The 26,563-nt window shown below is 35.2% G+C and overlaps 1 protein-coding gene across 1 annotated transcript in view; it reads left to right on the top strand.

Annotated features, from left to right (window-relative positions):
* PTPRD (protein tyrosine phosphatase receptor type D) overlaps positions 1 to 26,563 on the top strand; it is a 510,657-nt gene that overhangs the window by 333,983 nt on the left and 150,111 nt on the right. Inside the window, exons 8-16 of the mRNA XM_063295062.1 lie at positions 3,055 to 3,636; positions 8,895 to 9,028; positions 11,551 to 11,695; positions 13,700 to 14,005; positions 14,842 to 15,035; positions 16,828 to 16,854; positions 20,746 to 20,863; positions 24,010 to 24,597; positions 24,970 to 25,070. Coding sequence (XP_063151132.1) covers positions 3,055 to 3,636; positions 8,895 to 9,028; positions 11,551 to 11,695; positions 13,700 to 14,005; positions 14,842 to 15,035; positions 16,828 to 16,854; positions 20,746 to 20,863; positions 24,010 to 24,597; positions 24,970 to 25,070 — 2,195 coding nt within the window. The remainder of the gene's footprint in view (positions 1 to 3,054; positions 3,637 to 8,894; positions 9,029 to 11,550; positions 11,696 to 13,699; positions 14,006 to 14,841; positions 15,036 to 16,827; positions 16,855 to 20,745; positions 20,864 to 24,009; positions 24,598 to 24,969; positions 25,071 to 26,563) is intronic.

Here is a 26,563-nt window from a genome sequence, read left to right on the forward strand (position 1 = left end):
AACCCACAATTTTATAAAGAAAAATATCTGCTGATTAAGTATACATGCATATAGTATTGGATATTTAAATTTAAATATGCTGTTTAGAATGAGGCCCAATTACTTCTGCAGATTGAAATGACTTTCTTGCCAGCTGATTACAAGATTAGTTGATAAAAGTTCCAAAAATAGGTTGGAAAAGTTTCAAAGAAGAGCCAATTTACATACCCAAACCCCAGCCAGTTAGAAAGAATCTACAATGTTGCCAGAAACCTAGGCCAAACTAAAGATAGTAAGTAGGTAGCCTTGACCATTTTGGTTAATTAGGATTGGGTTTTCTGTAATTGCTGCCCTGCCCAAGGCTGAATGACTCTGCTGGAATTTTGCAGTCAGAAATAGCATACAGTAATCAATAAATGGGAAAGGAGAAGAAGCTGGTTCCTGGCCTCCCATCCGTTCAGGCTGCAGTCTGACCAAGAAAGTCAAACTGATTGCAAAGGAACTGTTAAACCCTGAAGCCCTGTTGCTGAATGCTTGATTGCTTGCTGCCAAAACTTCCTGTATGAAAATGCTGATTGACATGTATTATGGGGACCTGGCTGAGAGAGTAGAGGTGTGTTAAGCTCCTTCTGTCAAGTTATTCTGTGATGCAGCAAGCTAGGACAGGAAAAGTAGGAGTTGATTTGGCCATTTTCTGGAAAAAATTTGTATCACTGACTAAAAGCTCCATGTGATACTCCACCATTCTGAGTGGAAAGGGCAGTCTAAGGATTCTGGTAGTATGCTGTCCACTGTACTGCATAATACTGAGCTAGCAGGAGTGATCTCTGATGTGGCAGTAGACTACCCTAGACATATTCTACAGGATTTCAGTGTCCACACAGAGGCTACCCAATCAAGAGTGGCTCAGGATTTCATGTTTACTATGGCAGCCGTGGATTTGCCTAATTAGTATCTGGAGAAAGCCATGTTTTCCTAAACCAGTTATCTGAAAGCAGAGAAGCTAGCTAACTCCATTGTCATAACTGGTTCAATCTCTAATCAGTTTTAGAGAGGTGGCTTTTATAAACCTCTACAGAGGTGGTGAACCAGTTAAAATGGTATTACTCAAACCCATGATGGATCCAGATGGTTTCCATTGTTCTTGAGGAAATTTATGCCTCATCTGTTTGCAAAACTGTCAAAGCCTTGACTGATGTTAGTATCACAGAGATGGCCTGGTAGCTAACATTATCATTCCTAATAGCTTATCACTCGAGCAGAGCTCAGGTGGATTGGTAGAGGGCTCTAGCATAAGCAGGCAAACTCTTGGGATGAATTCACCCAAACATGGAATAAATTCATAATAGATGTAGCAAAGGGAGATGACCACTCTGCCTCCATTGCATTTACACAAAATAGGCTAATAAAGCTTTTCTATCAAGATACTGTGGGAAGAAATAGAAATAGTCCCAGGCTTCTCATTGTTCTTTGCAGGCAAGGTTTATTGGATTAACTCTGACTTGAACTCCAGTTAGGGATAGGTCATAGGCAGGTAATCGTGGAAACTGCTTGTCCTTTATGGGTTCTTTTCTAGCTTGTCCATTATGAGGAAGTGGACAGGGTATTGGGGAGATGAGGTTCACCACCTGTTTGTTTAGCCCTTGCCCTCCAAGCCAGGACAGGACTGATCCCATGTTTATTAATGCCTGCTTGAGTGAGGGATGTATTCCTGCTTGTTTAAAGGAGACAGTCCTAAGAAAAAGCCTTCCTAGGATCGAGAAGGGCTTTGTAATTAAATACCTCTCTGTAATCTTCTATTCCTAAACAAGGTGACTGAAACAGTGGTGGCCTTGCAACTGCAGATGCATCTGGATGAAATTGATTATCCAGACCTATTTCAATCAGGGTTTTGCCTGGGTATGTTGAGGGTCTGCCTTTCTTCTATGAACCTGCCCAAAGACATAGATCAGCAAACAGGCCATTTTGAAGACCCCACTTCCCACTGCCAGAAGCTCATATCCAATACATAGTAGTTGTCATTCTTTTTGTGTGGCCACCAGTTTGTGGAATGCACAGTTCATTGTAGTGTCTTGACTTTCACATATTTTCACAGTATTTAGGAAAAAAGCAAAAGCCCATCTTTTTCACCAAACCTTTAATTGTTGGTTGAATTTTGGTTTGAATGATAATTGATTTATGCTTTGATTTTATTTTCATTCCTGTGTTTTACCATTTGTATTTTTATTACTATAAGCTACTTTGAATGTGACATATAAAACAAATAAGTGCTCATAGTCCAAAGCATGAAAATCACACAACCAGAATCTAGGAAAAACAGGAGCCAAGACATAAATCAGGATTATTGTAAACATAGGAAAAATATATTCCAAGATAGCAGAAGTATCAGGAACAAATATTGAGAATATTAATATGCAGATGTCTTCATTCTTGTGGGGTATTCCAGATTCTTCTAACTCAGCATAGTCAGAAGCTTGTTGGGATCCTGCTCAGCCAGTTTTGGGGTCTTTTCCTACAGTTCAGTCATATTCTCACAATTAGAACTACGCATTCTTTGAAACAGCAAGATATTCCGAGTCGGCTTTTTATTTTCTACAGACAGCAGATTCATGCTAGTTGCAATTAGTATCCATTGAAATTAATGGCGCACTTTAGTTATGATCTAAGTCTTGTTTATTTATTCCAGTAGGAAATAAATGTAAGTAAATTAAAACCTGGGTTCGTTCCATAAACACTTAGCCTACATCATTTCCTCCTTTTCTCTGATGCCCTACCTCTTCTTCTCTATTATATGCCCCTCTCCTATAAAATTCAGTAAATGAGGCCACTTAAAACACGTTTAGAGTCATTATAAACATTAGAAAAGTTTAATGCTTTTTAAATAATTTGTTTTTCTTTCTGGCAGATATTGAATAAGCCTTTAATATTTTTTGTTTCTTACATATTTTCAATAGATCTTTCCTGTTCTCCAAATAACTACTAATTTCCTTATTTATTTTTATGCTTCTCTGCTATAATTATTCACAAAATTATCCTTTTTTTTTCAGTTGAATAAATTTCATTATATTTTTCTAGCATTACCCAAACCTCCAGGAACTCCTGTTGTGACCGAAAGCACAGCAACAAGCATTACGTTGACCTGGGATTCTGGAAACCCTGAGCCAGTGTCTTACTACATAATCCAGCATAAACCTAAGAGTTCTGAGGAACTATATAAAGAAATTGATGGAGTAGCCACAACAAGATATAGTGTTGCTGGTTTAAGCCCATATTCTGAATATGAGTTCAGAGTAGTTGCTGTGAATAACATTGGAAGGGGTCCACCCAGTGAACCTGTGACGACACGGACCTCGGAGCAAGCACCATCTAGTGCACCACGTAATGTACAGGCTCGTATGTTGAGCTCAACCACCATTTTAGTGCAGTGGGAAGAACCTGAGGAACCAAATGGTCAAATACAAGGCTACAGAGTATATTATACCATGGATCCTTCCCAGCATGTCAACAGCTGGTTAAAACATAATGTGGCTGACAGCCATATCACCACCATTGGGAATCTTGTACCACAGAAAACTTACTCGGTGAAAGTTCTTGCTTTTACCTCAGTTGGAGATGGACCACTTTCTAGTGATATACAAGTCATCACTCAGACAGGAGGTAAGACGGAACTTACAGTAATCTCTTCCAATCAGTTTTGCTATGGGCTGAGAATTGTTCTAGGCAATACGATTAAAGACAGTTGGTAGTTCTTTCTACTGGTCAAACTAGAGAAACTACAGAAAAGTTAAACTGAGATTATTAGATTTTCTAAGTGCCCATCATTCATCATTCTGAAATTTTTGCAAATGTGAGCATTGCCTTTCAGAGTTTTTATGTTCTTACAGTTTTTCTGAAATGTTGGTCTTGCATTTATGTTGTTTTTAGAAGATTTTCTGGAGAAATTGTTGCCATGGTTGTATTCTTTCAGTGTGTTAATCCGTATTGTTGCTCTTGTTTTACCTTTGCACATATTTCCAAATATGAACATACTTCAAGGTTTGGCCTTTCATTTCCTCTTATTCTTTTCCTGCCCTAATTATGTAAATATGTGTTGAAATTTTCCTCTTTTCAGGAGCTTCTTTTTTTCCTTTGCCTGAATAATGTAAGATAAATAAGCAATCCAATGAAAAACATAAATCATACACCAGATTCCCCAAATCTTGTAATAAATAACCCTTCTAAGCACATTCTCCTTATGAGTTTGCACTTATGTGTAACAATTACATATATAATTTTATTTTAAGAAAATATATACTCTTGCTTTTCTTTGTCATAATATGCAGAAAACTATTTGACAAATTAAAAGGAACTGCATAATAGTTAATAATGTTTTGATTAATACAGCATGAATTCCAAAGAATTTATCATATTTCATATCTTTATTTATTTATTAAACATAATCATAAGACTGCCTAACTCCAAACAACGTGGGGTGGGGGGATATATGAATAACAGCAGAAGAAAACCAGCCAATCAGCAAAATACTGTGGTTAAAGTTGTATATTATAAGCAGTATTATAAAGTTGTATATTATAAGTCCATGAAAAGATAAAAGTTCAAGAAATTTAATTCAAACATCCCTGACAGCTGAGGCCTATCAGAATTTATCCTATGACAGAAAACTTTCTCAAGCATTAACTTACAGTACAGACCTATGGTATTTTGTGTATCAAAGCTGCCACACAATTTTTTTGTGAAGAACTATGAAATAAATCTATAAAATTTACCCCAAGTTACAACTTAAGAGAAAACTGGTATTACCTGTTTTATCGATGGTATACAACTCTGTCAGTAATTGCCAAGATAGATAAATCAAATAGTAATAATGCTTGAAATGCCAGAGATAGAAGAAACATTTTACCATATGTGGTGCATGTAAAAAAGGAACCCCCCCCCCCCCAGTACAGGAAAGAAATACACAGCATTATTCAGAAAATTTTAGAAATCAAATTTGAAATGAAACTACAATTTTGGAATTTGGCGTAATGCAAGAGAACTCAACAAAAATATCACAATTTACTAAGATACACGTTCATGGCTGTGGGGATAAACTTAGCACACTATTAAAGTATTAGGAAAGAGAGCTGTTATGGAATATATCAGACTGGGAACCAAAGTTTGGAGAATATCCATTAATGGCAAAATTAACAACATATATTCATAACTGAAGTTTGACCAAATTTAAGCAGGAATGTCTTCCATATATATTAAATATTATGCAGTAAGGCAAATTTAAGTATTTAATATATGGCTTTTAAGGGGAAAAAGAATTGACCAAAGAACTTAAATCAGAAATATATGAACATTTTAAAAGTTTATCAGCATTATATATCAATCTGAGTACAACAGAGAAAGTTAGAAAATGAATATTTACTTATAATGTTTCAGTAGTTCTTTCTTCTTTTTAATGATGTGATGGAATGTGTCTCTGAGGAGGGAGGTGGTGCAGTGGAGGTTGCAGGAGAGGAAGGGGGGGATGCATTCCAGGGGAGAAACGATCTTACAGTTTGGAGCACCCTGGGCGGCCGGCCAAGAAGCTGAGACAGAGCTTTTGGCTTTACTCAGTTTGGCAAGATAGATGTCAGAGTTAAGGCAAAGAAACAACGCTGATCCAGGAATTCATCTCTAGTTCTTTATTGTTTCTACCATACAGATAATCTTGCCAAACTGAGTAAAGCCAAAAGGTGCTAGGGGAAAATACTCCAGGCAATATACGGCGGGCTCTGTCTCAGCTTCTTGGCCGGCCGCCCAGGATGCTCCAAACTGTAAGATCGTTTCTCCCCTGGAATGCATCCCCCCCTTCCTCTCCTGCAACCTCCACTGCACCACCTCCCTCCTCAGAGACACATTCCATCACAAATGGTATCATTAACAACCTAATGGAGACTTTGGCACTCAGCTCAGAGATTCAAAAAAATCTTTAAAAACCTTTTCCTTATTGTTAACAATTATTTTACTTTTTATGGTTAATGTTTCATCAATGATACACCGAGCACTAACTGTACAACTTTTGTAACTTATTTGTCCACTTACTGATCTTTCCATCAATTTTTTTTCTTTCTTTCTTTCTTCCTTTTTTTTTTTGCTTGTTCATTTTCTTTATTAAAAGATGATTAATAGGAAAAAAAGAAAGTGTCTACACAATTTAAAAAATAGCATTAGGAAAACGAGATTCCCAAAGTATTAAAATTATGGATACAAAATAAAAACATTATTTTCCCACCTGCTCTTATATGGTAAATAACAGAGTAAAAAGTAATTACTTTGCATAGGACAACCCAAAAATATTTGTTTATTTGTTTTGTTTTTACAAGCTAGATATTATAATTTACAAAGAAATAAAAGTAAATAATATTAATACAAGTAGAGGTTTAAAGAATATTTAAAAATATATGGTATAGATAATAAAAAGCCCAAAATAAGCTATGAAATACAAGTGGATATCCAATAAATCTAAAATAATATATGGCTCACGTATTCTAATACACTATTAAAAGCTTAAAATAGTATAAAATATTCCATACCCAAATTCTAGTCAAAACATATCTCTATTGAACTTTAAAATTATTTGGTTAACACAATTGAAGTCAGTAACTTAAACAACTTTATAGCTGTAAGCTTACATGGTATGTAAGGGACTACAGAGTGACCTGGGAGAAATTATGCAGTGGCCATTACAAACAAAATTACTACACTTGATCTTAGCCAAATGGCCGAGGGGTGATAGATTACACGCTAAAAATTGAGACAGAGGAAAGTTGCCTGAATTGGAGATAATAAGTCACATAATAATCAAAGGTCAGAGTCACACCAGTATCAATATCTGGCCAGTCATAACTGAGACCGTGGTGTTTAGTGTCAGATTTGGTGGTGTCAATCCAAAGGGCATTTCTTCTGCTATTGGGTTGGACAGCCTGCCCCCCGATTAATTGGAGTTCTGGTTTGGGGGTAAAGTATCTAGTGTGGACCCTGTTTGATTTCCACAATTTTCTGGTAGTGTCATCAATTGTGGAATCAGTTGTACATTTCTGACCAGAGGTTTGGACTCGACCAGTTAGATCTATGGCTGTAGCCCCCCTCTCTAGGTGTTGGAATGGCTCGGCTCCCACAGGTAAAAATTTAACAGAAATTTTAACCATTCTGTACATATCAAACATTTTAGCAAAAGTATCCCCACAAGCTTGAGCTACAGCTTGAGCTGTCAGCCCTTCAAGGTAGGCCGGGTCAGGAAACAGATTCCACAGGAATGATGATGAGTATTAAACAGCCTGACAGTGTTTTCCCTCCCTCCCTCCCTCCCTCTTATACCCAAGAGAGTTAAGGTGGAGTGAGTTCAAGTTTCTAATGTTTTCTTCTAATCCTGAGCTTAAATCTTGTTTTGAAACTTTTGTTGCATTGTTTCTCCAAGGTCATCACCATAGTTCCTTAAAACAACAGAGCAGGAATTTAAACCCAGACCGCCGTAATTGCTGTTCGTTACTTGAGGTTGTATAAGTCCTTGCAAACTAATTTCTTTTACTTTCAGTTTCAGTTTGAAGTTCATTTCATTTTTTCATGAATGAATTATAACTGATCACAGTTTTCCTTTTAAAAATTCAAATTACTTCTCTGCTGATCTGTTGATGTGCTAGAAATGTATAATAGTTTGCACTATCGTGTATCCCAATAAATATATACATTTTGTTTTAGGAATTAAACACATTATATTCCATTCTATTTGAGGGATTAAAAAATAGGTTTATATGGATCTATCAGTGGAACAGATTTTGTCTTCCTGTCCCTATCCTCCAGATGGTTAGAAGAACCTCTGGAATAGAAAGGAGAGTAAGGAATTTCATTTACATAAATTGCATCTAACTCATTGATACATTCATCTGCAGAAAATTAGGTGAGGCAATCCACTGATACGTTTTTTGCTCTGAAAGAGGCTACTGTGTTCATTCAATAACTGCTTCCTTCCCAAGTAAAATGGTGCCAGCAAGGTCAATTTTAATCAGGAATACAATGCAAGAGAAAAAAAAAGTTACTCCCCCATCCCATGCCACAGTCCCAATGTTGATCCTTCCTAGCTACTACTAAAAACAGATACATTAACAACAGTAACTATTGTAACCTCACTTTAAGCCTTAATCTGTGATACAGTGGTGTGCTGGTACACAAACAGCTATGCAGTTTTAAACCTACTTGGCTGTAAGATCTGACAAAAAATGTTTAAAATTCCAGCTTTTTTGCTGGGATGTGGATATGAGGTCTAAAATGTGTTAACAGTTTGGGTAACAATTAGAGCAAATACATTTGCTTCTTACAGTTTGTAAAATTACACATTTCAGAATGTTGTCTTAATGTACACAATTATCATCATTACAAAAATCTGCTACACACTTTTTACATTTTGAAATGGCATAAGCTAGAGAGTCATTAGCAATGGGCTAATGATTGTCAGGGAAAATTGTTCACAGGTTGAGGTATGTAAAACAGAAACCTCATTCCCATGATCAGGGTTATAGTAGCCAGCACAACCATGCCTTTGCCATTACCTCAAGTAAGAGTTTACGTGGCTGGAGAGTTGATAGATGCCTTTGTTTTGCTTATCATCTAGAGCCAAGTTTCTCAGCCTCAACAACTTTAAGATATGTGGGCTTCAACTCCCACAATTCCCCATCCAGCATAGATAGATACCAACCCATTTTGTCAGATAAATAATGAGAACTTGACAGTATAAAGAATTGGCAGGAAAACCACAATAATGAAGAGTACTAGCTCTGGGAGACAAGCTAGTTAAAAAATGTGGTCTATATAAATTATACAGTTATAAGGCACAGTCTTTGAAGGGTTTGAGTTTTTTGAGTGAATGCTTTTGTGTGTTCTTGTTTCAGTACCAGGACAGCCACTAAACTTCAAAGCTGAACCTGAATCTGAAACAAGCATATTACTTTCTTGGACCCCTCCACGGTCTGATACAATCTCCAATTATGATCTTGTTTACAAAGATGGAGAACATGGTGAAGAGGTAAATAAACTATTCTTTTTCATATTTTGCAAAAATTTTGCACCTCTTCCAAGATCTTCTAAGTTACACTTGCATTTTTTAAAAATTTGCACAGATTATAGTACTAGAGCAGTATTCTCTTCATCCTAGGTTCAAAGCAACAAAAAACATCTTTACTATAGTTCTCTCAGCATTAGGAAACATCATAGTGGGAATACTGTCATGGTATCACTTCATCACTTCTTTGCAAGTGATAGGTATTGTTTCTCAGGCAATACCACCAATTTTTCCTCAAATATTATCCGATAAAATGTAATGGTAACTCTAATAGAACTGTTAAATTTGTTATGAATCGTATCATATACAAGTAGTCACACTTAGTGACTGCCTTGGACAGTGACCATTTGCAGTTACAGAGGTGATGGAAAAGTAACTTTGCAACCAATGCACGCATTTACAACCTTTGCAGGTCTGTAAAGCAAAGGAAAGCTGAAGTAAGATCGTAAACATGGTCACAGTCACACAATTGTTCACTTAGTGACTGCTTCACTTAATGACCAAGTTGCCAGTCCCAATTGTGGTTGTTAAATGAGGACTATCTGTAACAAATGCAGGTACACATGGCGATGAATATTTTAGTTGATTGATTGCTGTTACACACATTTGAATGCATCTACAGCGTTGCATATTGATATCCTGACATATACATGATGATACTGATAATGATTATCATTATCATTATCATTATTTAGAAGGCTGCCCGACTCCAAAATGACTCTGGGTATGTTACATAATTAAAAGGGAAAAGTGTACTTTTCCCCCCTGGGGAAAACAAGTACACTAAGGGAAAAAGAACCCTCAATAACTGAAATAGTGCACAAAAACTGCCACGGGCTTACAAGTAGCCTAACCCCAAGTGTGGGAACAAAACAACATTTTTAAAGACTTGCAGAACTCTTGCAAGGTAGGAAGCTGTTCCAGAAGGCAGGTGCCATGATATTGAAGGCATGCTTCCAGGGTCCTACCAGATTACACTGTTTAATGGAGGGGACCCCACTCTGACAGTCTTACTAGACAAACAGAGACCATGGGAGACAGGCCCTATGCCAAGGGCTTTATAGGTGAAAACCAGGACCTTAAATTTCACCCAGAAGCCAACTGGCAATCGAAGCATCATGCAGAGCAATGATGACACACGGGCATCTGGAGGCCTGCTCATTACTGACCATGCTGCTGCATTTTGGACCACCTGTAGCTTTTGGATGGTCTTCCTGGGCAATCCCATATGTTTCAATAGTCCATGAGGTGACTAGGGCGTGAGCGATCTTCTGAAGGCTCTTCCATTTTCCAGGAATGGGCGCAACTACAGCAGAAGATGAACCTGTGCACAGGCCCTAGCCACAGCTGTCACCTGCTCTTCAAGCAGGAGCTGTGAGTCCAGGAGAATCCCCAGGTAGCTCCCTAGTCTCCAGTGGGGAAGTGACAGCCCATCCAAGACCAAAGGTGAATAATTCCTAGATCTAGGGGGCCACAGCCACGTGGTTTTGGCAGGGTTGAGCCTGAGTCTGTTCCTCTCCATCCAGACCTGAACAGCCTCCAGACACAGCATCATCTGAGCAGTCTGGAAATGAGCTGTACTATTGGATATCCTCTGCATACTGATTATGCTGCACCCCGAACCAAGGATCTCATCCAGTGGTTTCATGTAGCTGTTAAACAGGAGGGCAGAGGATATCAATTAGCAAATACAACACTTTGCCAGAACCTTGCCTAATATAAATTTGATACAATAAATTTTATGCAGAAGTAAATCAATTTTAATATATAGAGATTTAGATATATAGATATATATGATAGAGATTCCGTTTGATGTAGAAGTTAAGAGCATGGGGCTAGAAACCAGGAGACCATGAGTTCTAATCCTGCCTTGGGCATGAAGACAGCTGGGCGATCTTGGGCCAGTCACATGTTCTCTGCCCTAGGAAGAAGTCAGTGCCAAACCACTTCCAAAACCTTGCCAGGAAAATTTCAGGGGCTAGTCCCTGACTTGAAGGGAGGGAGGAAGGGAGGGAATAAATAGAATAACTATATTCATTTGTGTGATTTACATAGCAAGCTGTGACTCACAGTAAGTTTTGAAACAGAGCAGTGATTTTGAAGAATCTGTTTCTTTATGTCTTAATTACAACTTAGACTTAGTTGAAAGAAATTTCCATTTACATAAATTGTTGATGGAAGAAATGTAGTAATTGGTCCATATAGGATCTTTTCTTTATGTAGATTGTCATACGCAATGTGTACAAGCTGGTACCAGTTACTGCCAGCCATGTGCAGTTTTGTCAGGGTTGGTCTCAGTGCAATAAGAGCCTTCCAGGTGATATAATTAAGGCATGAATTTGTAGCTACACATAGAAGTTTCAATAATGTTCAGTTTCTGTTGTAAGATACTTAATTTTATGGTTGAACATTAGAAAAAATTTGGTCAGAAGCACAAACAATTTAGTATTAACGCATTCTCCCTTTATTTATTATTTTTCATTCAGCAAAGAATTTCTATTGATCCAGCTACATCTTACCACTTACAAGGCCTAAAACCAAATAGCTTGTACTACTTTCGTTTGGCCGCGCGTTCTCCACAAGGTCTTGGTGCATCAACAGCAGAAATTTCAGCTCGAACAATGCAGTCAAGTAGGTGCCTCTCCTTGATTACTTAATTTCCCTTATACTTGTTCTAGTTAACAAGCACGGAAGGTGTGGGTATTACATTTCAGAGAACACTAAGCAAGCGCAATAAGGGCACCTCACCTTCCTCTTGTTCATCATAATCTGTGGTACCACACCTAGATTTATTCCATGGATTCTGAATAGGAGCATCCACTGGAAGCTGCAGGACTAAAGTAAATATATTCGACCCGTGATACTTTTTTTTATTCTTAGAGAGATCCACTTTCACAACATGTTATTCTAAGAGTGTTTTGGAATAGTCACTATTTTTTTTCCTTTAGAAAGCTCATGCTGAGATCTTTTAGGAAATTTAAAATGGCTGCCACTGTGAAAAAGAACATTCTTTGCTCCTCAGTGGAGACAATAATAAATATCTATAGAAAAATAGTTTTTCAAGGTAGGTATATCAGTCCCCTAATGGATCATTTTATTTCATACACAGTATTTAATACCCCTCTAGCATGACTTCTGATGTAGCATTAGTTCAAACTTGGAAGACTCTCCTACTCTTCCATATAAACCTCTTGCCAAAACAAAGAACAAATATGCTTCATAGAAAAGTAGCTCCAAAGGTTTAAAAAAGATTTCAGACATCTATTTTAGGAAATGAGGAAACCAGATATTAGCATTGCAACTCTGTCCAATCAGAAATAAGTTCCATTGTGTTCATTGTGCTGAAACATTGGCAATATGATTTGAAGAAACAAAATTAAGGAGGAAACCATTTCATAGAACAATTTGTTTACAAATTACCAGGTCAATATAATGAATTTTCATCAAATAACTGCTTTCTATTTTGTTGTCATAAAGAAAAGAGATTTGGGGGGGGGGAAACAGAATTGGGGTGTCCACACAAAAATCAATGGGACTCTAAGGAATATAAGAGTTGGGGGGTCAGGAATCAGTTTCAAATTTAATGTGATATATAAGAATGGATTTAAGTAAATCTAATAAAGGCTTTGTATAGCCTTTAATAATAATTTTCCACTAATGAACTAAAATTCTATTTTAAATGTATCTGTTTAAAAATAGGCACTTGGGTGCTTAGGTATAAAGGATGAATGCTTAAGTGTGTTATATTACTTGAATTATTTTGTCTTTTTTAACCAATCAACTTTTTATATTTTAGTAACTGTGCATTGTGTGGGGTGAGTGGGTAGTGTATGTATTGTAAAATTGCTAGTAGATTTCAATTCTTTGCTAGCCGAGGTTTTCCAAGAGGAGCTAAAATATTAAACAGTGTCTTCATTTTATGGTAAGTACAAGTTACAGTCAGAGCCAACAGCCATGTCACTTTTTCATGGTAGGTAAATCTTTGACTAAGACAAATGAAAACTCCTTTCTGATTCTGCATGTTTTACATTTTATGGCCTACAACTAGTGTTTTAATAATTTTTTTTTAATTTAAAATGTGGAGTAGGTAGAAAAAGGGAAAATGGAAAAATACAAATACTTCTGTGTTGATTTTTCAAAATGGATTGAATAGATACTAATTTTCCTAGCACTTAGTGCAGGAAAGACTGGCCAGTGTGTAAGACTGCTGAAAGCTGGTGTAATTTAAAAGAGAGAGAAGACAGAAAGAAAGATAGAAAGACAGAGGGAAAGAAAGACTAGTAAAGACATAAGATAAGTAATGTTACAGGTATATACACACATAGAAGTATCATGTTTGATGTTTTTATTTCAAGAAGAAAGATTAATCACAGGTAGGTAACAATAAATTGAGGCTCATTTTCATGTATTTCCCCCAACATCCTTTTCCACTCTTCAGTTAATTCATTTTCAGTTGTTTCATGTTAATAAGCCAAGGCTCATAAGACTGTCCAAATACTTTGTTTCTAAATTTAATTTTTGTTTTTCCTTGGTTTGCCCTTTATTATTTATTTTTCTTTCTTTTTGTTCATTTTTTTTCTTCAACCACTTCTGTCCTTTCACTCAAATCCTCCTTTAACCCACTACTGAAATTAGAGCCATCAGCTCCTCCTCGAGACATTAGTTGCAACAGCCCCAGCTCCACTAGTATTTTGGTAAGTTGGCAGCCTCCTCCAGTGGAAAAACAGAATGGAATTATCACTTCCTATTCCATCAAGTACACTGGAACTGATGGAGAAGATGACAAGCCCCATGAAATTTTGGGAATTACTCCGGATACTACACAGTACCTTTTGGAACAGTTGGAAAAATGGACTGAATATCGCATTTCTGTGGCAGCCCACACTGATGTCGGACCTGGCCCAGAGAGTGAATCCGTATTTATTCGGACAGATGAAGATGGTATGTTTCTCCCAACACATCCGTTTGACGCTTTCTCTCAGTCTGCTGTCTCTGTATGATCTAAGTATTCCTTCCCTTCCTTGCTCATTTTTTTTCCCCAGAACATTTTCAACGGATATTTTAAATCCAACATGCCTTTGCCTGCTTCTGTGTTTTTAAAAGCAACAACAGCAAAAAGCAAAAATAGAAATTTTCTGAACAAAATAAAGAACTCTTTTAAGTGCTCTCCCTTATGTGCATGGCATATTTTCTTCTTTACAAAAAAATTTGAAAAATTTTTAGATGTTTTCCCTCTTCTTTTATTTTTTTTTTTAATTTTCTGATATTAATTATGTCTTTACACATATTCTAAAGTATTTATATCTTTGGGGAAACTGATGCTTCTCAATTTTTAAAATATTTTGAAAGCTGTTTTTCATATTTGAACCTTGAAGATAACTTTCCTGTTGCTATTGCCTTTTTCCCTATTGAAGAAATAATAATAATAATAATAATAATAATGCAAGCATTTTAAAATTCTCTTAGGTTTTGTATTATTTTGATTACTAAAATACTTCTTTGTACTTTAATGCTTTGAGTTTCAAAGCATCTTCCTTGGCTTTTGTACATTTTTACATGTTTTTATATTTCTCTAATAATCTTTTTTCTTCCATTTTTGCATCAGTCATGCTTTTTGATCTTTTCACTGAAATGTAGAACAGTTTTGTTGAGTGTTTTCATTTGTATTCTTCAAGGAAGGCTTATGGGGTCTCCTTTTAAAAAGAAAAGAAAGAAAAAAAGACACTGATTATTTGGGACAAGTGCCTGTAATTCTTTTATCCACTGATATGTTCCAGTTCCTAGTGGTCCTCCTCGCAAAGTCGAGGTTGAGGCTGTCAACTCTACATCTGTTAAAGTGTCATGGCGTTCTCCAGTGCCCAATAAACAGCATGGCCAAATCCGAGGTTACCAGGTGCATTATGTGAAGATGGAAAATGGAGAGCCTAGGGGCCAACCCATGCTGAAGGATATCATGTTGGCTGATGCACAGGTAATTAATTATATTCAATTTCTTTAGATAATAAGGAAAGCAAGCTACTCAAGAATCTTTTCTTTTTATTGCTAGCTTGAATGTTTCCTTCCTATTTCAGTAAAAAGAATTCCAAATGGATCAGATCTAAAACCAGATAATCAGGTTATTTTACCATATATGTCATATTTCTAGACATGGATCTGTTGCTGTAATGGGAGGGAAAGCATACCCGAGACACATGGGTACTTTTAAATCAAAATACATTTTTTCTTGTAGTGCAGAGTGGAAGCTCCCTGGTTCTTCCACAGTGGATGTTTATGATTATCAGAAAAGTATACTACTGTATATTTGTTAAACCATATATTAGTATATTGCCATTATTTCACATTTAATGTATTCTTCCTATATGCTGGAAGAATACTTTACTTGCTTTTTAGTTCATTGTGATTTGGGCACAGGTCCTGTTCCATATTTATATTTATATTTCAGTAGATATGATCCAGGTAATATTAAGTATTTTAAATTATATTAATATATAAATTGGGTTTATTGTGCTTAAATTTCTGCACTGAATTTCATCATTTTGGTTGGATAATATGTAATATATGCAAGTGAGGGTTTGATAATAATATATTAGAACTCAGTGATCTATTTTAAATAAATAGAACTGTGTTTAAAACGTTGATCTAATCATATATGTGATGCTTTGTTTTTATTAAAGAAAAGCCTAGGATGATATATGGATAAAATGAAACTACCCTGCATTCTTTCTTACAAAATATAACAGATCACAGAGAATCTATTTTTCTGTTAGCAAATGTTTCCATATTAAGTAAGCTTTAAAAATACAGATTTTTAATTACATATGTGTTTTATGAGCTTTGGAGCCTGAAATCATACTGATGGTATCATAAACCATGAAGTACATAAAGCTTTTTTCATTCATAGTTAATTCTGTTTTGAAATGTAGCAATATGTAACCATCATATATTATATCCTGAACTGAATTAGAGTTGAACTAAATTGTTTAAATAAAAAGACTTTATGGCATCTGTAATATATTAAACTCCAATTCCATAAAATTGACTTTACTGAAAATAATACCTTTTTTGCTGTAATGATTTAACACCCTCCTATTTTGAATATATCTGTATTAAATAATTAACATATGTGCAAATCTTATTCATATCAATGTTTTAGCACATTTAGAACAACTTGTTAATGCTTTTGGATCATTGTGAATCTCCAGGGATTAGAAAGAGAACAATATGATTATATTGTACCTCTGTTCTTTGAACAGATTTTCCCACTTGGAAAATATGCAGCCCTTTATGGCTGTAGTTCAAATTCCCTTTTTCTTTAATTATAGAAGAAGCAGAATGTGCTGTTGGTCATATGGTTCCGTTACTGATATGAACTATCAAGTACATATAAATTGCCTCTATTAATCTTAACAGGTGCACTGAATTAAATTTGACAAGGTAAAATAGAAATGAATATGGCTTAGTAGCATGTGATTAACTAAAATGTAGCCTTTCATTATATCTCAACAGTTTGAATCAATGCAGTCATAAAAGATTGCTATAAACTAACAACTCTCCAAACTAGGATTTATATTTTTTTCAGAAGTATTATCCACTGTCTATATACCATTTTGGCATTCATAGGTTTTTTTTCTAAATTCAGGCTGATTTTACTAGTTAGTTTTCATGTGTGATTATCCTGAGAAGGATAAAGATGCTTCAGCTAGCCTACAAATATCTCCTCATTTCTTCTGTTTTTCTTCCCAACATTTTTTACTCTCAATCAGTGGGAATATGATGATACTACTGAACATGTGAGTAAAACTGATCGCCCCCAACAACAACAAAAAAAGTATGGTGGCTTTAACATTTAATTTTTGGTTGCTTGCACATATGCATGGATTAACACCTTTCCCCCCAACTTTCTTTTGATTTGATGTAATGCTTTTGCTTCCTAAATTCATTGAATTTGTATAATTGCCTAACTTGATCTTGCACTATACCCAAAATGTTTTTTTTCAAAGAAAGCAGTTATCATTTTCATTTGCTTAACTCAGCTTTCTTTAGGCCTAGTGTATTCTGTATTACTATCAAACAAACCCTTTAGTTCCTAATCTGATACCCATTATAGTTGATGAAAGGCAAGTTAAATATATACTTACACTGTATACATAAATGCATAATCAACAATGCATCTTTGTGAAAATATACATTGGTATTGGCTCAGTGCCATTTTTTTTACATTTGAAATTGTTAATATCATCTTTATCAGATAAGATACTTTCATCACTATTTAAAGAGTTCTTTCTTTATAGATACTGTTGTCCAAAACATGTATCCAATGAGAAAGCTAAAAGTTAGAAAGGTTAAAACCATCCTTATCCTATGATAATCATGTGTTACTGAATGGAAATAGAAACCAGTACAGTCAGCAAATTCAATTTCCAGATTGTATTCTGGCTCTAGTGAAAATATTTCATTTATCTATTATCCTCTAGTCTAAAGAAACACATAGACTTACCTTGCTCAATGTTAAGGAAAGTTTAAAAACGATATACTACTTTTACAAAGTAGGCCCTCTAAATTGGTCCCTTCATTTTGAACATATTTATCTGCTTTCAGTGTTGTTTCAACATATATGGCACATTGCTTATCAGAATTCTTAAGCTGGGTGATTCTGTTTTTTCATGTTTTTTCACCATGGCTTTTAACTCTGAAATTTTCTGATCTAAAGAATACACTTGATCTCCAAAAGGTTGCTTTACCACAACCACTGTGATTTTCAACTGCATGAATTCAGTCATTGTAAAAGACAATGAATCACAAGAAAGAGCTTTTAACGAAATGAGCAACTCCACATAACTTGGTTTCCGTTTTACCTTCTCTGGTACATTCTCTTATCAAAACTCTTAACGGTTTTTGACTGCTCTTCAGATATTGAGAAAATGTACACTTTTGTTAAGGATGGAGATGACTCCTAGGCCCATAATTTATCACAGCAGAGCAGTAATTTAAATGAAGAAAAACAAATGTTTTCTGCTTACCCTTTAAACTAGTGGAGGACCAAATTTTCAAATCAACAGGTTGCCATTATCACTTCATATGGCTACCTCATATACTGTATGTAAATTTGAAATTAAGTTTTTTTAGCAAAAAAAATCAGTCTTTCTGAAAATGTATGAATAAATTTCCATATGATCCAGTAGTCATGACAGTGCTGTTGGTTGTATAACAACTCAAAAGTTTGCACATTCCTTTGAATCATTAAAGTTGACCTAAAGAAAGATATTATTCAACTGTTGGTTTTCAATGCTAGGTCCTTATGGAAAGTATTTTATATTGAATAGTCATACCCATTGTTAAGAGTTTATTATCTTTCTCATATATATTTAACACTATATTTTCAACCCACCAAGTAATTCCTTTTACTTGAAGCTCAGTATTTTCATATGGAAGAATCCTAGGGAGCTTAATAAAGTCTTATTTTCTGAGCATGAGAAACACAACTGACCATTAGGAAGGAAAGGAGGCCACTGTGCATTTCCCGTTTATTTACTATCTTACTTGCATGTTTTCTGTGCTTCAGAGCATGGGTAATTTGTATTGTTAAAAAAAGAGAGATGGGTGGAAAATATGGTGTCCCATACTTATTACAGCCAACTGTATATCTTTGTATCTTAAATGGGGAAGAGGCAAAACCCTTATCACCAATTTCCACACATGGATGTTCTGAATGCATCATCGCTCATTGTAAAATATGTATGTTGTTATTTGTTTGTTGTTTATAATTTTAATTACTATAGCTGCCCATTTATATATTACCTAAAAAAGGACACAATTGCCAATGTTTATAGTTCTATTTATATATATATATATTCAGAAGTAGAAACTAGTGGAAAATTTGTTTGACTATGAAAAACTGAGTAATACTACATTGGAAATTGAAATTAATGGGCACTCACAAATACATATAAACATATACATTTTAAGGCTGAGACATGATCCAAACAAGTATAAGTCATTTAAGATCAGTGGAATTGTGGTTGATATTAAGCATGTAAAAATAGTGGAACTTTGATAGGCTTAATTTTTACTGGCTCAGGTCCTTTGTATCATTCTGAAAATTAGTTTCAGTATGTAAAACGAATTATCAATTTGTTTCTAGTATATAATTATTTTCAAATATGTTTTAATCTTCTCCCTTTTTAAAATATTTTAAAAGCTACAGGTTTATTCTCACTTATCTGGGGGTAAATCCTATTGAATTTTCTATTGAATATCCATATAGGGCTTAATGCATTTTCTATCATTTCTTGTTCCAAACCAAATATTCAAATTATCTTTAATGGATATTTTAGATTTCAAATAATAGGTTAAATTACTCAAATACATTATTCACTTTACAAGGAATGCTTTAATGAAAGTTCATTCTGAACAAATTTTTGAAGCACAGTCCTATGCATGATTATTGCTTTCAGATAAGTGTGGGTACAGCTGCAGATTTTAAAGGGCGATTCTAATTGCATTCACTCAGAAGTGAACACTTTTGATTTCAGTCTACAGAATTACTGAAATACAGCATAATCCAAACCATATTTGTTAGATCAGTGAAGGTGATTCCTAAGAACTGTACATGGAATCATAGGTTTCATAACCTTGAGGAACAGGAAGAAGAGCTGCAACAAGACAAAAATTAGATAAATGAAGTATGAGTCCAAAGTAGAAATGTAATTTTGAGAAAACATCTCAAACTTGACCCTCCCTAGTTCTCTTGTAGATAAAAGCAGGGAGGGGGAAGGCACATTCAGATTTGCAAGATTCTTTTACAATAACCTTATAATAAAAGTAATATTAGCATTCGTAACTTTGCCTTCCTAGTCTGATCTACCTCAAAGGGCTGACAGGATGGGCAACTTTTTTGTGTCCAAAAACTGCCATACAGCAGTTTTTTGGAGGGCAAAAAAACAGACTGGGCAAGTTGATAATAGCACATATAGGTAGGTCCATGATTTTCTTTTTTTAATCTATATTTCAGGAAGTAATTCTGGATTATTATTATTATCATTATCATTATTATTACAGCAAAAATGTTTCAAGGCTTAAGTTACATCTGTCATACGTTCACCATCTCAAAATGGCAAGAAAAGTTGCCACTAATTTTGGCAACAGTAGTCAGAACGTTCTCCAGTGGTTAGAATAAAGGAGTTCAAGGCCACTTGTGGTCTTGGACCTTAAGCTTGGCCCCCTGATCTATTTGTGAAACAGTTCTGGAAATTAGAATATAGATAATCCTGCTGTAGAGCTAGCAATATGATTGCTGTGTAAATAATGGCTAAGACAACCATTGGGTCAAGTTGCTTTTGCTTTTACTTCTTTAGTCCAGATACACCCATTCTAGAATAATAAAACTGAATGGTTAGCACATGTGTTGTGATGATGTTCCCTTCAGGTACAGTTATGCTTAGCCTTATGCTTTATAAAAACATTTAGGACATGTTGCTCAGAAAATTTACCATGCTTATGGCTTAATGCAAAACCTTATCCACTAGTATCATCTTCTGATACCCCTAAAAGCCTGCCATCTTTGCAGATAGCATGAAAGCTGTATGCAAGTTATCATAACTGATGACAAGATGAAAATCTTGTGCTGGGTCTCTACTCCATGTATTAAGATTATGTACCATATTTTTATTACATCATTTTAGGAGATGATCATAGCTGGATTACAGCCAGAGACAACATATTCCCTGACTGTGACAGCCTATACAACCAAAGGAGATGGAGCACGGAGCAAACCTAGATTAGTATCTACTACTGGTGCAGGTACTATTTCATGATCCTTTCTATTGGGAAGCCTTAAAGCCAATACTGACTGCTTTAATCATTTCTGAGTTGAGATGCTAAAATGTTCTTAGCTACATCAAAGCATTGTTGATTTTCATTGTGATTTTTCCATGCCTGACTTCTCCAAGATTTTAGATGCATCCAGGAGTTTGAGTATATGCAGGCAAGTTGTTGAGGGAAATGCAAAATCTGACCCATCAGGCATATTATTAATTATTTTGAAAAGCCCCTCTGTTTCAGTTGAAGAGACACAACCCCCCATACTGTACAGTTATATTAAAAATATGGAATGTTAAAAACTCAGAGAAATTAAACTGATTGTTCTTTTTTTTACCAATTTAAAATATTACAATGATTTTTTTTCTTTCCCTAATCACTATACTTGACATATCTCTAAGTATGGCCAGAACCAAATAAGAATTGACAGTATATCTGTTGGGATAATAAAATGAAAAAAGAGAGAGAAAGAATTGAACGTTTGTGCAGAAGAACCTTCTATGGAGGGTGGGTGGGTAGCTAGAGAGACAGACAGACCGACCATCAGGCAGGCAGGCAGACAGACATTGTGCCCTTTGCAATTGAGGAAACATCATTCTCAGCAACAGTAAATCATTTATCATCTTGTAATGAATGAATTGATACACTGTCTATATTTAAAACAAAACTGCAATAATTTTTTTCATAACTATTATTTATGGGGAGTGAGCAGGAAAGAGTTCCATAACTCTTACTTGTGGCGTCTGAGCAGGAAAACCTGACGCCATAGTTTTCAACAGAGTGTTGGACTAAATTAAATAATCCTTAATAAGACTGTTTTTATTTTACTACACGCTGTGTTCTCCAATGTATTATTTCTGCCACATAGAAGTGACAGTAAGTCTTAACAGGCAGTTTTTTGCAGCCTTACTCTTCTTATGTAGCAATAGATTAAAGTCAGGACTAGCAGGAAGATATATTTCACACACTGTAAAGTAAAGAGAAAACAGCTTTGTATTTGTACAAGAATATGGTATCACCATGAGCAACAGGGTAAAATAGCTATAAGGCATAGAATTCATGTGTTGTCTATTAAAAATGTCTGATGGTACCTAGGAATTTTAAAAAGCCATCTTTCTTTCTATTGCCAATGCATGTCTTCCTATGGAAACAAAATGTAAATGTCATGACCGAGCATAAGAAACAAGTATTAGCAAACCCCCAATTAGGAAGCCCCCAAACAATGTCCATGTTTCAATGGTTTACACATATTACTAAGCCAGGGTTCTTTAATTACAATTTGTTGAACAAGCCATAGTTACCTAGTTCGCATAGGTTACACTAAAAAAAAAAAAAATCAAACAAAGCACAGTGCCTAGCAGAATGTGTGAAATCCACCATGGCATGGAATTTTAACTCAGAGAGATTGAGAATGAAATATAGAGTCTAGAAAAAGTGTACGGAGGAACAGATAAAGACAGAGGTAGAAGCAGAGGCAGAGAGGAAGGTGTTTTCCAAGTTGACATTATTAATCATTGAACCCAGGATCATATGTGAGAGCTGTTTGATCTCACCCAATCCATTTTAAAAAAAATGGCAGACTATATTGAGAAAATGGAAAGAAAAAAATGTCTGCAGAACGAAAGGAAAACCCTAAAGAGACTGCAGGATTGCAAACAGGACTGAAGACAAAAGGGGCAGCAGGAAAATGGAGAACTTTACTCATGGACATTTGGATCTAGGACAGCATGTAATAATAAAAGCTAATTAATGTTTTGACTTAATTGTATTTTCAAAACAATGAAACTACTGGCCTCATTACAATGTTGTTTTTACTTTTCCTGTAATACAGAGTGCCCTTTTCATTCTCAATCTGCCATGTATTCATTCATTCATTATTTACCTTTCTTCTGGGTTTTGTCTGCATGCAGATCTCATGGGCAATTAATTATCAAAGGATGTCTAGTGGGAAAATCTTTAGTTTTACATTAATTTTGTATATTAGAAAAGAGTAATTGTTCTTCTATGGGCAGTAGGATTTCTTAGAAAAATATATGATGTAGTGGTTTTGGTTGACTTCATTTTATGTGCTTCCAAGAATAATTTGCTGAAGATCTCAACTTTGTTTTCATTTTTCTGATAGCTGTAGTTTGAAGCTTTTATGTTTGAAACTTTCGTATGTTAAATAGCTGTAGTTTTAAGCTTTTATGTCTGAAATTAGAGAAAAATATTAAGCTAAAAGTTCCTGTGTGTGTGTGAGAGAGAGCGCGAGCCTTTTGTGTGTGCAAGTTTATTATTATTATTATTATTATTATTATTATTATTATTATTATTATTATTATTATTATATGGGATTTTCATGCTTGCAACCTGAAGTTGTATCACTTGATTCAGCAGATTAAGCTTCTGGTTCACTATCATAACATCAGTTAATGAAATTATACCTTTTATTAGGCCTGTTGTTCCCTTCTTGTTCCTTTTTTTCTCTCCACTCAGCCTCCGTTTTGATGAAATACTTCTGCTTTTTAAACTAACCTTTTCTGTAATTTAAATACCAGAACAAGGCTATGAGAATTAGGATCAAATTAGGATATTAAACCTGGTATATTAGTTTATTTATATAAAAGAATTAAATCACTAGTATAAAAGTTGTCATATGAAGGTACCCTCCCTGAAAACCCTGAAGATGCCTTCTACTGTGTCTGCTTTATGCAGAAAGCAGTTCTTTTCAAACACATGTTTTTTAAGATGATGATGAGAATTGACTCAGAGACCTTTTATATACATATTTTTTGCTCTTCCCAATATATAAATGCATCCTCTGGAATATATTCTGTTTGTTTGCATTAATTATTTTAAAGAGAAGTCCACAAACCTAAAATACAAAGATGCACAATTTTATATTGCTTGGTTTCATGTCAATGGGGATCATTGCCTGCTTGCTTTCCTGTATTTAAGAACTAGAAGAAGGGGAATATAAAAAGATAATACAGTGCCCAATGTATTGCATGGTCTGAATTAATGTTTGATGATGGGACTGGAATGGAGAAATGGTATGTCTGTTGCATAAGTAATTTTTAAAGAGACCTAAAAAGCAATTTTAGGAAAAGACATGGTGCATTCTGTGCTAAAAAAATGTTATGTTACAGTTCCAGGAAAACCTCGGCTTGTAATTAGCCACACACAAATGAGTACAGCTCTAATACAGTGGCACCCACCTGTTGATACCTATGGCCCCCTGCAAGGGTACCGCCTGAGGTTTGGCCGCAAAGACATGGATGCATTTACAACACGGGATTTTACTGATAAAGATGACCACTACACGGCTACTGATATTCATAAAGGGACTTCTTACATCTTCAGGCTTTCAGCTAGAAATAAAGTGGGCTTTGGGGAAGAGATGGTGAAGGAAATTTTGATTCCAGAAGACCTACCAAGTGGATTTCCTCAAAATCTACATTCAGAAAGTGCCACTTCAACTTCCATCCAACTAACTTGGCAACCACCCATTTTATCCGAGAGAAATGGTATTATCACCAAATACACTCTACAGTACAGAGATATCAATTTGGCACATCAACAAACAGAGATCCCTGTTGTTCCTGTTGATACTATTATGACACTTTCAGGCTTAAAACCAGATACCACATATGATGTAAAAATACGTGCACATACAAGCAAAGGGCCAGGTCCATATAGTCCCAGTATCCAGTTTAGGACATTACCTGTGGATCAAGGTAGGATTTGTCTGCTTATGGCTTGTCTTTTTTGAAGGACCTCAGTCTTTGGATATCGATATTTTTGAAGCTATATTTAAAATTTTCAAAACCATCATATAAGTAGATTCATCTGATGCAGAGGTAAAGTATGTAAATCTTCATATGTTTTGGATTCGCTAGAATTCAGTTGTCCCATATCAGACAAGTCTGGCTCACTTCTACGTAGTAATTTCAGGTAAGGAAAATATAATTATTTTGAGTTGTCATTTCTAAGAATGGAATATGGTTTCTAAAAACAGGTAGGAATATCATGAAGTATGTTTACTGGTGAAAAGGGGATGGGATCCAAAATCAAAATGTACTTTAAATACATTACTTTTACTTTTCCAGCAGTGTTTGCAAAAAATTTTCATGTCAAAGCGGTAATGAAGACATCAGTACTTCTCTCTTGGGATATACCAGAGAATTACAACTCTGCCCTGCCTTTCAAAGTAAGTGGTTGTTAATCTAAAAAAGACTTGAAGGGTTACAAGACTTGTAATGGGTAAATGTTTTTATTAACCAACCCACCGTACTAACTAAAAGTATACTTAGTAATGTTAAATATTCTTGTCAAGGTTGGTCTTATGAACTGAACTAAGTCAGAAGACCATGGCAGCAGTTTTTCAGGATTGATACTTGACTGATATTGATTGACAGATTATGTTAATTCTGTCTTTATGTATCAGTGTTACTGATATTAAACAAAACACCAGAAATAAAATGTATACTGCCTGTGTTTCTGCTATTTAGAGTATTATAAAAAATTGAGATTGTTTCATGCACTTAGTATAAGGAAGTATTTTAAGTGTTAAGTTTCCAATATTCTTGGATCATTTTCTCTGTTGCTGTTTTTATAGTATATTTCCAAATTGTCACTGTTCTTCAAAAAGTATTTTGAAAATCTGCTTTTCCTAGTTGTCACCCTGTGAAGAAACTTCCATGAAAAATTAGTATCTGTAATATAGTGTTTCTTACTCTTTTCTGTATTGCATTGTCACACACTAGCACACAATGAATTGCTCTCTGTCAGCATAGACACAATGGCATCTCTGTTGCAAAAGTTTCCAGCTGAAACTTTCATGTGTGGGTTGCTCAGGGGCATTATCAGAGATGATCCTGGATCTGGTGGATTCAAAGCCTTTGAGTTCTTCTGACAAGACTTCAGATCAGACCATGAACATGACATAATGCATATTTCTCACACTGATGCCATTTGAGATGGGAACTGGGGGAAGAATCCAGCAGGACATTCAGGAAAACACAATAAACTTGTCCTTCCCATATACTCTAGCTGGGTGAGCCAAACAGGATTTTGGAAGCACCCTAAATTACACCCTCAATTTAGGATTGTTTTACTGTATATAGATTTGCATGTTAGTGTTATATCCTATGCTGGGCAATGTAAACTCTTTAAGTCAGTAAATCTCTTTGTGTTCAATGAAGTTTAGTTCAATGCAACAATATAAGTTTATTATTAGAAATTCTTTCTCACTTTTCTCTCAAAAAGCAATATCCCCTGCTTTTCTCATGATTTTTCAGTTAAGAACTTAAAAGTGCATCAAAAAGTCTCATGTAGTTTTGAACTGAAATCTGCAGAAATCATAAATGATTAACTTGAAATAATGATTTATGACTGTTAAAATATTTTTCATGGTATTTCAGTATCTTTACAGTTAGTACAGATACCCTTGGTGTCAGCCTTTGACTTACTTCATTGCCAATATCTAGAGTTAGGTGCTTGACCCATTCTTTTAAACTTAACTGTAATGTACTATAGTACCTCAAATATATTATGTTACTAGATTGATTGATTGATTGATTGATTATATGCCATCAAGTTGGTGTTGACTTCTAGCAACCACATAGATAGTTTTTCTCCAGGACGATCTGTCCCTAACCTGGTCTTTCAGGTCTTCCAATGGTGCGCCTATCGCCACTGTGA

Source organism: Candoia aspera, chromosome 2 (genome assembly GCF_035149785.1).
Source record: "Candoia aspera isolate rCanAsp1 chromosome 2, rCanAsp1.hap2, whole genome shotgun sequence".
Taxonomy (NCBI): domain Eukaryota; kingdom Metazoa; phylum Chordata; class Lepidosauria; order Squamata; family Boidae; genus Candoia; species Candoia aspera.